Raw genomic sequence first — 18,085 nt, forward strand, 5'->3', positions numbered from 1 at the left:
GGTGGGATTGAGGGATATGGGGAGTAGGTGGGTGGGATTGAGGGATATGGGGAGAAGGTGGGTAGGTGGGATTGAGGGATATGGGGAGTAGGTGGGTGGGATTGAGGGATATGGGGAGAAGGTGGGTGGGTGGGATTGAGAGATATGGGGAGAAGGTGGGTGGGTGGGATTGTGGGATATGGGGAGAAGGTGGGTGGGTGGGATTGAGGGATATGGGGAGAAGGTGGGTGGGTGGGATTGAGGGATATGGGGAGAAGGTGGGTGGGTGGGATTGAGGGATATGGGGAGAAGGTGGGTGGGGCTGATCTATTATAAAAAGGACTGTGCTTGGTTGGGCCTGACGGCCTGTTCCTGAAATAAGGAATGTGCCTCTTCGTGACACAGCGGTAATAAAACAGAGATTAATTGGCTAAGTGTGCAACACAATCTCATTTAAAAACAAGCTGTTCCCACAGCTTTTAGTCTATAATCTCAAGTCTCCAGACTGCTCCAGAGATATGCAGTCTCACAGCTTGGGTGTGTGTGTGGGGGGGGAAGGTGAGTCCGTTCAATCTTCACACTGGCTGTACTGTGTGAGCAATGCCACCGACTGTCAGGCCATCTCATTGTTGCTCGAAGGGATTCTGCTGTGCCTTTTCTTCAGCTTCCAGCGCCAGCACAGGATGACCAGTACCAGGATCAGCAGGACCATGCACACACTCAAGGCCACAGCCAGAATCAGCTCTGCAAAACAGACAGTACACAGGGGTCATTCAATCCAGTTAAAAGATGACAGAATTTTTTTTAAAAAAAACTCGGGATCCCCTGCTCATTCCCAGAGACTCATTTAATTGTTCTTCGGATTAGACGTTAAACCGAGTCCCTGTCTGCCCTCGCAGGTGGATGTGGCACTATTGGAAGAGCAGGGGAGACCTGGTCAATATTTATCCTCATCCAACATCACTAAAACAGATGATCTGATCATTATCACATTGCTGTTTGTGGGACCGAGTTGTGCCACAAATTGGCTGCCACGTTTCTGACATTACAACTGTGACTACACTTCAAAAAGTACATCACTGGCTTTGGGACATCCTGAAGTCATGAAAGGCACCACAGAAATGCAAGTCTTTCTTTCTTTCAGATGTTACGGATTCCCAAATCTCAGGGTAAGTGCTCAAGGGATGAGAACTATCTGTAGCCTCTCAAAGAGGAGCACCCAGCAAAAATACCCTACTAAGCAATCAAAACACTGCCAGAACATCCCTCCCACCAACCATGGCTTTGTTCCCTAAACTGCCTCTTCCCTTTGCGATCTAAAGTCCTTCAATCATTCACCTGTTGTTCCGGGAGTTGAGTGCCTAGCCTGACATTGAAGCGATTGAGCCCCACATGAGGTTTGCTTTCACAGTGGGCCAATTCCCATCTAAAACCTCAATCTCTGCACAGAACTGACGCCCAAGCTCTGGTGCTTGCTCAGGATCCAAACAACTTCATCTCATTTTCAATACCAGTGGCCCACCGTGGGACCTGCCAGCCTGGAGGGAGATTACATCTCTTCAGTCCTTTGTAGGCCCTACCTTCTATCTTTGAGTTGGTCCCAAGGCAGGTCTCAGGAGCAGAAGAGCTTGAATTTATATAGCACTGTATCACGTCTGCAGGATGTCCCAAAGTGCCGATGAATTACTACTTGAGTGCAGTCGCTCCTGTTACATAATCAAATGCAACACAACTAACACACAGTTAAGGTCCAGCCACATCAAGACCCCCAGTTGAGCTGTGAAGAGCCAGACTATTGGGGATATCCAGCACCGGATCCAACCAGCAGCTCACCTGAACTGTGCCCAACACTCCAGAGATCCCATCTCTGATATACAAGGACCACCCGAGCTGGGCCCAGTATCCCCGAGACCACTACCTGGACGAGCCACTCTACAGGATGCTGCCAGGTGCCCTGTTTCAATGGATTGGGGGGACCGATGATGGAATGTAAAGGGGACCGTGCCAACCTATCACAGGTCCGGGTCCCCTTACAGAGAGGCTATCGAGCAGTGTGTCAGCACATTACCTGTTTGCATTGTGCCACTGGAGAGCCTGCATTCCTCATCCCGGTTGTCGGAGATCAGATCTTTGGTGATTCGGATGAAGTCTTGTAAGGGGCAGTGCTCGGTGCAGGATGGCAGAGTGAGAAGGTGTGCCTCGGAATCAGTCTCGTTCCTGAAGTACATGTCCAACGTGAAAGACCTGTGGAACCAACGTGTGGGAGAATGAATTGCATTCAGTGTGGGCCTGATAGAAGCTGCATGAGGGCACAATAACACAGCAACAAATGCTATTACATTACAGGTGGCAGAGGCTGGCCTGACTGAGACATACTGGCATTCCTCAGTACAGTACTGGTCCCTTGTAGATCCAGATCGAAAGAGCTTACCTGTTGGACAGTGAGAAGTTTAAAAGGTGTGCGTGTTCAAATCCCTCCATGGCCTCGCTCCTCCCTATCTCTGTAACCTCCTCCAGCCCTACGACCCCCCGAGATTTCTGTAACCTCCTCCAGCCCTACGACCCTCCGAGATCTCTGTAACCTCCTCCAGCCCTACGACCCTCCGAGATCTCTGTAACCTCCTCCAGCCCTACAACCCTCCGAGATCTCTGTAACCTCCTCCAGCCCTACAACCCTCCGAGATCTCTGTAACCTCCTCCAGCCCTACAACCCTCCGAGATCTCTGTAACCTCCTCCAGCCCTACGACCCTCCGAGATCTCTGTAACCTCCTCCAGCCCTACAACCCTCCGAGATCTCTGTAACCTCCTCCAGCCCTACAACCCTCCGAGATCTCTGTAACCTCCTCCAGCCCTACAACCCTCCCTATCTCTGTAACCTCCTCCAGCCCTACAACCCTCCGAGATCTCTGTAACCTCCTCCAGCGACCCTCCGAGATCTCTGTAACCTCCTCCAGCCCTACGACCCCCCGAGATCTCTGTAACCTCCTCCAGCCCTACGACCCTCCGAGATCTCTGTAACCTCCTCCAGCCCTACAACCCTCCGAGATCTCTGTAACCTCCTCCAGCCCTACGACCCTCCGAGATCTCTGTAACCTCCTCCAGCCCTACGACCCTCCGAGATCTCTGTAACCTCCTCCAGCCCTACGACCCTCCGAGATCTCTGTAACCTCCTCCAGCCCTACGACCCTCCGAGATCTCTGTAACCTCCTCCAGCCCTACGACCCTCCGAGATCTCTGTAACCTCCTCCAGCCCTACGACCCTCCGAGATCTCTGTAACCTCCTCCAGCCCTACGACCCTCCGAGATCTCTGTAACCTCCTCCAGCCCTACGACCCTCCGAGATCTCTGTAACCTCCTCCAGCCCTACGACCCTCCGAGATCTCTGTAACCTCCTCCAGCCCTACGACCCTCCGAGATCTCTGTCACCTCCTCCAGCCCTACAACCCTCCGAGATCTCTGTAACCTCCTCCAGCCCTACAACCCTCCCTATCTCTGTAACCTCCTCCAGCCCTACAACCCTCCGAGATCTCTGTAACCTCCTCCAGCGACCCTCCGAGATCTCTGTAACCTCCTCCAGCCCTACGACCCCCCGAGATCTCTGTAACCTCCTCCAGCCCTACGACCCTCCGAGATCTCTGTAACCTCCTCCAGCCCTACAACCCTCCGAGATCTCTGTAACCTCCTCCAGCCCTACGACCCTCCGAGATCTCTGTAACCTCCTCCAGCCCTACGACCCTCCGAGATCTCTGTAACCTCCTCCAGCCCTACGACCCTCCGAGATCTCTGTAACCTCCTCCAGCCCTACGACCCTCCGAGATCTCTGTAACCTCCTCCAGCCCTACGACCCTCCGAGATCTCTGTAACCTCCTCCAGCCCTACGACCCTCCGAGATCTCTGTAACCTCCTCCAGCCCTACGACCCTCCGAGATCTCTGTAACCTCCTCCAGCCCTACGACCCTCCGAGATCTCTGTAACCTCCTCCAGCCCTACGACCCTCCGAGATCTCTGTAACCTCCTCCAGCCCTACGACCCTCCGAGATCTCTGTCACCTCCTCCAGCCCTACGACCCTCCGAGATCTCTGTAACCTCCTCCAGCCCTACGACCCTCCGAGATCTCTGTAACCTCCTCCAGCCCTACGACCCTCCGAGATCTCTGTAACCTCCTCCAGCCCTAAGACCCTCCGAGATCTCAATAACCTCCTCCAGCCCTACGACCCTCCGAGATCTCTGTAACCTCCTCCAGCCCTACGACCCTCCGAGATCTCTGTAACCTCCTCCAGCCCTACAACCCTCCGAGATCTCTGTAACCTCCTCCAGCCCTACGACCCTCCGAGATCTCTGTAACCTCCTCCAGCCCTACAACCTTCCGAGATCTCTGTAACCTCCTCCAGCCCTACAATCCTCCGAGATCTCTGCACTCCTCCAATTCTTGCCTCTTGCGCATCCCCAATTTTAATTGCTCCACCATTGGCGGCCGTGCCTTCAGCTGCCTAGGACTTACACTCTGGAATTCCCTCCCTAAACCTCTCCGCCTCTCTCTCCTCCTTTAAGACGCTCCTTAAAACCTCTCTCTTTGACCAAGCTTTTGGTCACCTGTCCTAGTATCTCCTTATGTGGCTCGGTATCAAATTTTGTTTGATAATCGCCCCTGTGAAGCACCTTTGGATATTTTACTATATAAATGCAAATTGTTGTTTCGATCCAGGCTTCAGCTTCATTCCAGGTCTGTAACTAAAGGCCGAGATGCTGAATGCTCAGATTCAGGCGGTGAGACACACCGGGGAGCGAGACGTACTATGGGCAAGCCCTGGGATCCCAATCTATCGTATCATTGGATCAGAATTACTACAGCTGGCATCACTCCTGGGAGCGGACACTAGGACACGACTACAAGGTGCTGGCTCAATACTGTAAGGGTCGGCACGTATAGATTATTCAACATAGAATAAGCTGGTTGGCATTATATAAAGAAAGAAGGAAGAACTTGCATTTCTATTGCGCATTTCACGACCTCAGGACATCCCAAAGTGTCAACTCACCTGACGAAGGAGATAATCTCCCAAAGCTTGTGATTTTCAAATAAAATTGTTGGACTATAACCTGGTGTTGTAAGATTCTTTACATCTATTAATAAAGCCCAGGATCTCATATGCTTTTTTAACAGCCTTCTCAACCTGTATTGCCACCTTCAGAGATTTGTGTACATACACCCCCAGGTCTCTCTGTTCCTGCATACCCTTTAAAATTGTACCATTTAGTTTATATTGCTTCTCCTCATTCTTCCTACCAAAATGTATCACTTCACACTTCTCTGCGTTAAATTGCATCTGCCATGTGTCTGCTCATTTCACCAGTCTGTCTATGTCCTCCTGAAGTCTGTTACTATCCTATTGTTTATACATTTCCGAGTTTCATGTCATCTGCAAACTTTGAAATTATACCCTCTATACCCATATCCAGGTCATTAATATATATCAACAAGAGCAGTGGTCCTAATACTGACCCCTGGGGAACACCACTGTATATTTCCCTCCAGTCTGAAAAACAACCGTTCACCATTACTGACTGTCCCTTAGCCACTGCCCTCAGGAGCCTTCTCCGTCACTTCATCAAAGAACTCAATCAAATTAGTCAAACACGATTTTCCTTTAACAAATCAGTGTTGACTTTCATTTATTAGCCCATACTTTTCCAAGCGGCAATTCATTTTGTCTCGGATTATTGTCTCAAAGTTTTCCCACCATGGATGTTAGGCTGACTGGCCTGTAATTGCCAGGATAATCACTCTCCCAGGGTTGTTACATTTGCAATTCTCCCATCCTCTGGCACCACTCCCATATCTGAGGAGGATTGTAAGATTGTGCAAAGTATTCATTTAGTACCCTGGTCATGCCCCCTGCCTCCACAAGATTTTATTTGTCCCTAATCTGCCCCACCCTTCCTTTGACTACCCTTTTACTATTTGGGTTCCCTTTTATGTTAGCTGCTAATCTATTCTCATACTCTCTTTTTGCCTCTCTGATCTCCTCTGTATTTCTGTATTCAGCTTCATTCTCCACTGTATTATGAACATTACATTTATCATAAGCCTCCTTTTTCTGTTTCACTTTACTCTCTATATCTTTAGTCATCCAGGGAGCTCTAGCTTTGGATGCCCTTCCTTTCCCCCTCATGGGAATGTGTCTACTCTGTACCCAAACCATCTCCTCCTTGAGGGCCTCCCACTGTTCAGTTACTGTTTTGCCTAACAATTTTTGATTCCAATTCACCAGGACAAGATCCCTGTTTAACTCAACGAATTACCCTCCTCCAGTTAAGTATTTTTACCCTTGATTGTTCCTTGTCCTTTTGCATAACTATTCTAAACCTAATGATATTATGATCACTGTTCCCCAAATGCTCCCCCACTGAAACATGCTCCACTTCATTCCTCAGAACTGCTTCCTTCCTCATTGGGTTGGATTAAAATGAAACACAAACGTTCTCTTGTACACACTTCAGGAATTCCTCCCCCTCTTTACCCTTTACATTGTTACTATCCGTTGTAAAGGTTTAGCATGATGTCCTTGTCTTCAATGCCCCAATTACAAAGCCAAGTATCACACACGCTTTCTTAACTGCCTTACTAACTTGCCCTGCCACCTTCAAAGATTGTGAATATGCCCCCCCAGGTCCTTCTGCTGTAGCATATCCTTCAAACTAGTACCATTTAGATTATACTGCCTCCATGTTGCTCCTCCCAAAGTGCATCACTTCACACTTATCCTCATTAAATTGCATCTGCCATGTAGCTCCCATTTCATCAGTCTGTCCATGTCCTCCTGAAGTCTGTTACTATCCTCCTCACCATTTACTACGTTGCCAAGTTTTGTATCATCCGCAATCTTTGAAATTGTCCTCCCTATACTCAAGTCCATGTCATTTATATATAAGAAAAGCAATGGTCCTAATACTGATCCCTGGGGGAGCCCACTGCATACTTCACTCCAATCAGAATAACATCAGTTCACCATTACTCTCTGCCTCCTAAACCTTAGCCAATTACGTCCCCAAGTTACCACCGTCCCTTTAATCCCATGTGTTTCTATTTTCTGAATAATTCTGTTATGTGGCACTTTATCAAATGCCTTTTGAAAGTCCATATACAAAACATCTACTGCACTACCCTCATCAACTCTCTCCGATACTTCATCAAAGGACTCAATCAGGTTAGTCAGACACGATTTGTCTTTAACAAATCCGTGCTGGCTGTTCCTTATTAACCCATGCTTCTCCAAGTGAGAATTAATTTTGTCCTTGACAATGGTCTTTAGTAGTTTTCCCACCACTGACAGTAGACTGACCTGCCTGTAGTTACCAGGTTTATCTCTCTCCCTTTTTTTGAACAGGGGTGTAACATTTGCAATCCTCCAGTCCTCTGGCACCACTCCCACATTTAAGGAAAATTGGAAGATTGTGGTCAGAACTTCTGCTATCTCCACACTTGCTTCCCTCAGCAACCTAGGACGCATCCCATCTGGACAGGGTGACTTGTTAACTTTGAGTGATGCCAATCTATTTAGCATCTCCTTTCCATCTATTTTGATCCTATCCAATATCTCCATTCCCTCCTCCTACACTGCGACATTAACTTCATCCTCTTTTTTTGTGAATACAGATGCAAAGTATTCATTCAGTACCTCAATCATGCCCTCTTCCCTCCACAAGAAGATTTCCTTCTTTGTCCCTAATCGCCCCACCACTTCTTTAACTATCCTTTTACCTTTTATATGTTTATAAAAGATTTTTGGGTTCCCTTTTATGTTACCCACTAATCTTTTCTCATATTCTCTCTTTGCCCTTCTTATCTCCTTTTTCAATTTCCCCCTGTACGCTCTCTGTATTCTGTACCTGACATTTGTCAGAAATCTCCTTTTTATGTGTTTTATTTTAACTTCTATTTCCATTGTCATCCAGGTAGCTCTAGCTTTGGATGCCCCATCTTTCCTCCTTATGGGAATATGTTTGGTTTGTCCCTGAACTATCTCCGCCTTGAAGTCCTGCCATTGCTCATTTACTGTTTTCTTGGCCAATCTTTGTTTCCGGTCCACCTGTGCTCGATCCCTTCTCAAATCACTGAAATTGGCTCTCTTCCAGTTGGGTATTTTCACCATTGATTTCTCTTTGTCCCTTTCCGTAGCTACTTTAATTATATTATGATCACTATTACCCAGATGTTCTCCCACTGAAACACACTCCACTTGCCCTACTTCATTCCCCAGAACTAGATCCAGCACTGCTTCCTTCCTCATTGTGCTATAAACATACGAATTAAGAACGTTCTCCTGTACACATTTTAGGAATTCTTCCTTGCCCTTTACACTGTTTTTTCCTGGTCTATATTGGTGTAATCGGAGTCCTCTACTATTACTGCGCTATTATTTTTACATGAAATTTGCCCACAGATTTTCTCCTCTATCTCCTTCTCACTATTTGAGGGTCTATAATAAACACCCAGCAATGTAACAGCTCCTTTTCTGTTCTCTAACCAAATAGATTCATTCCTTGAACCCTCGAGTATATTGTCCCTCTGTAGAACTGTAATATTATCCTTGATCAATACTGCCACCACCCCCCACCCCCGCTTTCATTTTTCCTTCCTTGCCCCTCTTGAATACATTGTAGCCGGGAATGTTTAGTTCCCATTCCTACCCATGTTTAAGCCAGGCAGCCACTATATCATAACCCCATGTGGAAACTCGTGCCTGCAGCCCATCAGCCTTATTTGTAACACACTCCAACGTCTCAATGTTTAACGTCTCATCCGAAAGACGACACCTCTGACAGTGCAGCACTCCCTCAGTACTGCACTGGGTGTCGGCCTAGATTTTGTGCTCAAGTTGCTGGAGTGGGTAGAATTATATAATATGAGCTAGAGCACTGTAGGATTAAGTTAGGTTAAAACACACTTCAGATAGACACACAGATGTACCAGGCGGGCTAGTCAGCGTGGTAGGGGTGAGTGTGAGAAAGAAATGTCAATTGTTGAACGGACTCCAGTGTAGATATAGGGAATACATTCTTTTGCTATAATGATTGGAAGAGATAAGGGATTAAGGACTACAGAGAATGGTAATGAGCACTCATGCAGGGGGAACATCCAGAGTGTAATAAACATTAATTGACATGCGGCTTGAATGGTAACAGCTGACTTAACCACGAAACCAGCTGACATGTCAACAGAAGGTAATGAGATATTGGACCCAGTAATCAACCATGGAAGTTACAGGCTATACTGTTGTACTTTTTGGAGCTCTGTATAGTCTGACCCGGGATTACTGTGAGTGGTGGAGAGAAGCAGCACACCAGCCCCGATGAGTTCTAGGTCTGAGAGTACTCTGACGTCAAGTTTATGACATCGATCTCATGGACACTGTGTATAGATGGGTTGTATTAATGTGTTTATTAATAAAAGTTATTAATCAGATGCCTCAATATTTCCTGCTTCTTCAAACTGTATTGAGGTGAAGGATAGTGAGGATCCTAAAAGCTCAATCACGACTAACCCCTCACTAGCATCTCGGAGTGGCCCAGACTAAATGGAATCGTGGCACCTCAGTCTCCAACTTATTCTTGGCCATCTCAAAACTGGAACCCCATTAAATCACCCCACCCACCATTGTCCCTTCTCTTCCTCCCACAATCTACAGGCTTCTAAAATCTGACCCGGTATCTCCCAACTACTGCTTCATCAACCTCTCCTGGTTTATTCTTTATTTATTCTCAGGCTGTGGGCGTCGCTGGTAAGGCCGGTGTTTATTGCCCATCCCTCGTTGCCCTGAGAAGATGGTGGTGGGCCTGCTCCTTGAACCACTGGGAGTGGTTTTGATACGGCTGAGTGGTTTGCTGGGCTACTTCAGAGGGCAGTTAAGAGTCAACCACATTAGTGTGGGACTGGAGTCACCAATAGGCCCAGACCGGGCGAGGACGACAGGTTTCCTTCCCTAAAGGACATTAGTGAACCAGTTGGGTTTTTAGGACAATCCGACAGCTTCACGGTCACTTTTACTGAGACTGGCTCTTTATTCCCAGGTTTTTTTAAAAACTGAATTCAAATGCTCAGGTTACCACAGTGGATTATCAGTCCCGGCCTCCGGACAGCTGGTGGGAGATTAAAGCACAATGAGGTGGGAGATTGTAACGTCCTTTGCGTGACTCTGGCCTAGTGCTGGATAGTTGGTCGAAGCCCTACAAAACCCAGACTCAAACTGAAGACCTTGGTCAGAGGGATGACCATCAGAATAGTTGTACAAAAGTAGAGCAGGGACAGGAGAAGGGGAGAGAGAGTGGAAGGGAGAAAGAGAGGGCGGGTGGGGGAAAAGAGAGAGGGAGAAAGAAAGAGAGGGAGGGTGGAGAGAGAAAGAGAGGGAGGGGGAGGGGAGAGAGGGCGAAGGCGAGGGAGTGGTCGAGAGCAAGAGCGTGTGACAGAGAGATAGAGACACAAAGTGGGCGAGACAGAGAGAGAGCGCAAGAGAGCGAGAGAGAGAAAGAGATAAAGAGAGAGAAAGCATTTCCAGCATATTTCGACATTAGAGCTTTCATGTTGTTTTCCACCAGAAATGACATTATCAGACAAGCAGGTACCACCAGTGCAGATACCAGAAACCGTCACCGGGAACATGGACACCGTTACCAGGAACAGATCCGGTCACCGGGGACAGAAACCGTCACCGGGAACATGGACACAGTCACCGCGAACAGAAACCATCACTGGGAACACGGACACAGTCACCGCGAACAGAAACCATCACTGGAACACGGACACAGTCACCGCGAACAGAAACCGTCACTGGGAACACGGACACAGTCACCGGGAACAGAAACCATCACTGGGAACACGGACACAGTCACCGGGAACAGAAACCATCACTGGAACACGGACACAGTCACCGCGAACAGAAACCGTCACTGGAACATGGACACAGTCACCGCGAACAGAAACCATCACTGGAACACGGACACAGTCACCGGGAACAGAAACCGTCACTGGGAACACGGACACAGTCACCGGGAACAGAAACCGTCACTGGAACATGGACACAGTCACCGCGAACAGAAACCGTCACTGGAACATGGACACAGTCACCGCGAACAGAAACCGTCACTGGAACATGGACACAGTCACCGGGAACAGAAACCGTCACTGGAACACGGACACAGTCACCGCGAACAGAAACCGTCACTGGGAACACGGACACAGTCACCGCGAACAGAAACCGTCACTGGGAACACGGACACAGTCACCGCGAACAGAAACCGTCACTGGAAAATGGACACAGTCACCGCGAACAGAAACAGTCACTGGGAACACGGACACAGTTACCGCGAACAGAAACCATCACTGGGAACACGGACACAGTCACCGGGAACAGAAACCGTCACTGGGAACACGGACACAGTCACCGAGAACAGAAACCATCACTGGGAACACGGACACAGTCACCGGGAACAGAAACCATCACTGGAACATGGACACAGTCACCGGGAACAGAAACCATCACTGGAACACGGACACAGTCACCGCGAACAGAAACCATCACTGGAACACGGACACAGTCACCGGGAACAGAAACCGTCACTGGAACACGGACACAGTCACCGCGAACAGAAACCATCACTGGGAACACGGACACAGTCACCGCGAACAGAAACCGTCACTGGAACATGGACACAGTCACCGCGAACAGAAACCATCACTGGAACACGGACACAGTCACCGGGAACAGAAACCGTCACTGGGAACACGGACACAGTCACCGGGAACAGAAACCGTCACTGGAACATGGACACAGTCACCGCGAACAGAAACCGTCACTGGAACATGGACACAGTCACCGCGAACAGAAACCGTCACTGGAACATGGACACAGTCACCGCGAACAGAAACCGTCACTGGGAACACGGACACAGTCACCGCGAACAGAAACCGTCACTGGGAACACGGACACAGTCACCGCGAACAGAAACCGTCACTGGAAAATGGACACAGTCACCGCGAACAGAAACCGTCACTGGGAACACGGACACAGTCACCGCGAACAGAAACCATCACTGGGAACACGGACACAGTCACCGGGAACAGAAACCGTCACTGGGAACACGGACACAGTCACCGGGAACAGAAACCATCACTGGGAACACGGACACAGTCACCGGGAACAGAAACCATCACTGGGAACACGGACACAGTCACCGGGAACAGAAACCATCACTGGAACACGGACACAGTCACCGGGAACAGAAACCGTCACTGGGAACACGGACACAGTCACCGGGAACAGAAACCATCACTGGGAACACGGACACAGTCACCGGGAACAGAAACCATCACTGGGAACACGGACACAGTCACCGGGAACAGAAACCGTCACTGGAACACGGACACAGTCACCGGGAACAGAAACCATCACTGGGAACACGGACACAGTCACCGGGAACAGAAACCATCACTGGGAACACGGACACAGTCACCGCGAACAGAAACCGTCACTGGAACATGGACACAGTCACCGGGAACAGAAACCATCACTGGGAACACGGACACAGTCACCGCGAACAGAAACCGTCACTGGAACATGGACACAGTCACCGCGAACAGAAACCGTCACTGGGAACACGGACACAGTCACCGGGAACAGAAACCGTCACTGGGAACACGGACACAGTCACCGCGAACAGAAACCGTCACTGGAACATGGACACAGTCACCGCGAACAGAAACCGTCACTGGAACATGGACACAGTCACCGCGAACAGAAACCGTCACTGGAACACGGACACAGTCACCGGGAACAGAAACCGTCACTGGAACACGGACACAGTCACCGGGAACAGAAACCATCACTGGGAACACGGACACAGTCACCGGGAACAGAAACCATCACTGGAACACGGACACAGTCACCGGGAACAGAAACCATCACTGGAACACGGACACAGTCACCGGGAACAGAAACCGTCACTGGAACATGGACACAGTCACCGGGAACAGAAACCATCACTGGGAACATGGACACAGTCACCGGGAACAGAAACCATCACTGGAACACGGACACAGTCACCGGGAACAGAAACCGTCACTGGAACATGGACACAGTCACCGGGAACAGAAACCATCACTGGAACATGGACACAGTCACCGGGAACAGAAACCATCACTGGAACACGGACACAGTCACCGGGAACAGAAACCATCACTGGGAACACGGACACAGTCACCGGGAACAGAAACCATCACTGGAACATGGACACAGTCACCGGGAACAGAAACCATCACTGGAACACGGACACAGTCACCGGGAACAGAAACCGTCACTGGAACACGGACACAGTCACCGCGAACAGAAACCGTCACTGGAACACGGACACAGTCACCGCGAACAGAAACCGTCACTGGAACACGGACACAGTCACCGGGAACAGAAACCATCACTGGGAACACGGACACAGTCACCGGGAACAGAAACCATCACTGGGAACACGGACACAGTCACCGCGAACAGAAACCGTCACTGGAACACGGACACAGTCACCGCGAACAGAAACCATCACTGGGAACACGGACACAGTCACCGGGAACAGAAACCATCACTGGAACACGGACACAGTCACCGGGAACAGAAACCATCAATGGGAACACGGACACAGTCACCGGGAACAGAAACCATCACTGGGAACACGGACACAGTCACCGGGAACAGAAACCATCACTGGGAACACGGACACAGTCACCGCGAACAGAAACCGTCACTGGAACACGGACACAGTCACCGGGAACAGAAACCATCACTGGGAACACGGACACAGTCACCGGGAACAGAAACCATCACTGGGAACACGGACACAGTCACCGGGAACAGAAAACATCACTGGAACATGGACACAGTCACCGGGAACAGAAATCATCACTGGGAACACGGACACAGTCACCGGGAACAGAAACAGTCACTGGAACACGGACACAGTCACCGCGAACAGAAACCGTCACTGGAACACAGACACAGTCACCGGGAACAGAAACCGTCACTGAAACATGGACACAGTCACCGGGAACAGAAACCGTCACTGGAACATGGACACAGTCACCGGGAACAGAAACCATCACTGGGAACACGGACACAGTCACCGGGAACAGAAACCATCACTGGGAACACGGACACAGTCACCGGGAACAGAAACCATCACTGGGAACACGGACACAGTCACCGGGAACAGAAACAGTCACTGGAACACGGACACAGTAACCGCGAACAGAAACCATCACTGGAACACGGACACAGTCACCGGGAACAGAAACCGTCACTGGAACACGGACACAGTCACCGGGAACAGAAACAGTCACTGGAACACGGACACAGTCACCGCGAACAGAAACCATCACTGGAACATGGACACAGTCACCGGGAACAGAAACAGTCACTGGGAACACGGACACAGTCACCGGGAACAGAAACCGTCACTGGAACAAGGACACAGTCACCGGGAACAGAAACCATCACTGGAACATGGACACAGTCACCGCGAACAGAAACCATCACTGGAACACGGACACAGTCACCGGGAACAGAAACCATCACTGGAACACGGACACAGTCACCGGGAACAGAAACCATCACTGGAACACGGACACAGTCACCGCGAACAGAAACCATCACTGGAACACGGACACAGTCACCGGGAACAGAAACCATCACTGGAACACGGACACAGTCACCGGGAACAGAAACCATCACTGGAACATGGACACAGTCACCGCGAACAGAAACCGTCACTGGGAACACGGACACAGTCACCGGGAACAGAAACCGTCACTGGAACACGGACACAGTCACTGCGAACAGAAACCATCACTGGGAACACGGACACAGTCACCGGGAACAGAAACCGTCACTGGGAACACGGACACAGTCACCGCGAACAGAAACCATCACTGGAACACGGACACAGTCACCGGGAACAGAAACCGTCACTGGAACACGGACACAGTCACCGGGAACAGAAACCATCACTGGAACATGGACACAGTCACCGGGAACAGAAACCATCACTGGAACACGGACACAGTCACCGCGAACAGAAACGGTCACTGGGAACACGGACACAGTCACCGGGAACAGAAACCGTCACTGGGAACACGGACACAGTCACCGGGAACAGAAACCATCACTGGGAACACGGACACAGTCACCGCGAACAGAAACCGTCACTGGGAACACGGACACAGTCACCGGGAACAGAAACCATCACTGGGAACACGGACACAGTCACCGCGAACAGAAACCGTCACTGGGAACACGGACACAGTCACCGCGAACAGAAACCATCACTGGGAACACGGACACAGTCACCGGGAACAGAAACCATCACTGGGAACACGGACACAGTCACCGCGAACAGAAACCGTCACTGGAACATGGACACAGTCACCGCGAACAGAAACCAACACTGGGAACATGGACACAGTCACCGGGAACAGAAACCGTCACTGGAACATGGACACAGTCACCGGGAACAGAAACCATCACTGGGAACACGGACACAGTCACCGGGAACAGAAACCATCACTGGAACATGGACACAGTCACCGCGAACAGAAACCATCACTGGGAACACGGACACAGTCACCGCGAACAGAAACCGTCACTGGAACATGGACACAGTCACCGCGAACAGAAACCATCACTGGGAACACGGACACAGTCACCGCGAACAGAAACAGTCACTGGAACACGGACACAGTCACCGGGAACAGAAACTATCACTGGAACATGGACACAGTCACCGCGAACAGAAACAGTCACTGGAACACGGACACAGTCACCGGGAACAGAAACCATCACTGGAACATGGACACAGTCACCGGGAACAGAAACCGTCACTGGAACATGGACACAGTCACCGCGAACAGAAACCGTCACTGGGAACACGGACACAGTCACCGGGAACAGAAACCATCACTGGGAACACGGACACAGTCACCGGGAACAGAAACCATCACTGGGAACACGGACACAGTCACCGGGAACAGAAACCATCACTGGGAACACGGACACAGTCACCGGGGACAGAAACCATCACTGGGAACACGGACACAGTGACCGGGAACAGAAACCGTCACTGGGAACATGGACACAGTCACCGCGAACAGAAACCATCACTGGGAACACGTACACAGTCACCGGGAACAGAAACCGTCACTGGAACATGGACACAGTCACCGGGGACAGAAACCATCACTGGGAACACGGACACAGTCACCGGGAACAGAAACCGTCACTGGGAACATGGACACAGTCACCGGGAACAGAAACCATCACTGGAACACGGACACAGTCACCGGGAACAGAAACCGTCACTGGAACACGGACACAGTCACTGCGAACAGAAACCATCACTGGAACACGGACACAGTCACCGGGAACAGAAACAGTCACTGGGAACACGGACACAGTCACTGCGAACAGAAACCATCACTGGAACACGGACACAGTCACCGGGAACAGAAACCGTCACTGGAACACGGACACAGTCACGGGGAACAGAAACCGTCACTGGAACATGGACACAGTCACCGGGGACAGAAACCGTCACTGGGAACATGGACACTGTCACCGGGAACAGAAACCGTCACTGGAACATGGACACAGTCACCGGGGACAGAAACCGTCACTGGGAACATGGACACAGTCACCGGGAACAGAAACCGTCACTGGAACATGGACACAGTCACCGCGAACAGAAACCGTCACTGGGAACACGGACACAGTCACCGGGGACAGAAACCGTCACTGGAACACGGACACAGTCACCGGGGACAGAAACCGTCACTGGGAACATGGACACAGTCACCGGGAACAGAAACCGTCACTGGAACATGGACACAGTCACCGGGGACAGAAACCGTCACTGGGAACATGGACACAGTCACCGGGAACAGAAACCGTCACTGGAACATGGACACAGTCACCGGGGACAGAAACCGTCACTGGAACACGGACACAGTCACTGCGAACAGAAACCATCACTGGAACACGGACACAGTCACTGCGAACAGAAACCATCACTGGAACACGGACACAGTCACCGGGAACAGAAACCATCACTGGAACACGGACACAGTCACTGCGAACAGAAACCGTCACTGGGAACACGGACACAGTCACCGGGAACAGAAACCGTCACTGGGAACATGGACACAGTCACCGGGAACAGAAACCATCACTGGGACACGGACACAGTCACCGGGAACAGAAACCGTCACTGGAACACGGACACAGTCACGGGGAACAGAAACCGTCACTGGAACATGGACACAGTCACCGGGGACAGAAACCGTCACTGGGAACATGGACACTGTCACCGGGAACAGAAACCGTCACTGGAACATGGACACAGTCACCGGGGACAGAAACCGTCACTGGGAACATGGACACAGTCACCGGGAACAGAAACCGTCACTGGAACATGGACACAGTCACCGGGGACAGAAACCGTCATTGGAACACGGACACAGTCACCGCGAACAGAAACCATCACTGGAACACGGACACAGTCACCGGGAACAGAAACCATCACTGGGAACACGGACACAGTCACCGGGAACAGAAACCATCACTGGAACACGGACACAGTCACCGGGAACAGAAACCATCACTGGGAACACGGACACAGTCACCGCGAACAGAAACCATCACTGGAACACGGACACAGTCACCGCGAACAGAAACCATCACTGGAACACGGACACGGTCACCGGGAACAGAAACCGTCACTGGAACACGGACACAGTCATCGCGAACAGAAACCATCACTGGAACACGGACACAGTCACCGCGAACAGAAACCATCACTGGAACACGGACACATTCACCGCGAACAGAAATCATCACTGGGAACACGGACACAGTCACCGCGAACAGAAACCGTCACTGGGAACACGGACACAGTCACTGGGAACAGAAACCGTCACTGGGAACATGGACACAGTCACCGGGAACAGAAACCATCACTGGAACACGGACACAGTCACCGCGAACAGAAACCATCACTGGAACATGGACACAGTCA

The 18,085-nt window shown here is 50.6% G+C and overlaps 1 protein-coding gene across 1 annotated transcript in view; it reads right to left on the minus strand.

Annotated features, from left to right (window-relative positions):
* Positions 1 to 295: 295 nt before the first annotated feature.
* Positions 296 to 18,085, minus strand: part of acp2 (acid phosphatase 2, lysosomal) — an 82,245-nt gene continuing 64,455 nt past the window's right edge. Inside the window, exons 8-9 of the mRNA XM_067977511.1 lie at positions 2,048 to 2,223; positions 296 to 723 (exon numbers count right to left, since the gene is read on the minus strand). Coding sequence (XP_067833612.1) covers positions 593 to 723; positions 2,048 to 2,223 — 307 coding nt within the window. The 3' untranslated portion in view covers positions 296 to 592. The remainder of the gene's footprint in view (positions 724 to 2,047; positions 2,224 to 18,085) is intronic.

This window comes from Heptranchias perlo, unplaced genomic scaffold (assembly GCF_035084215.1).
Source record: "Heptranchias perlo isolate sHepPer1 unplaced genomic scaffold, sHepPer1.hap1 HAP1_SCAFFOLD_156, whole genome shotgun sequence".
NCBI classification, from domain to species: domain Eukaryota; kingdom Metazoa; phylum Chordata; class Chondrichthyes; order Hexanchiformes; family Hexanchidae; genus Heptranchias; species Heptranchias perlo.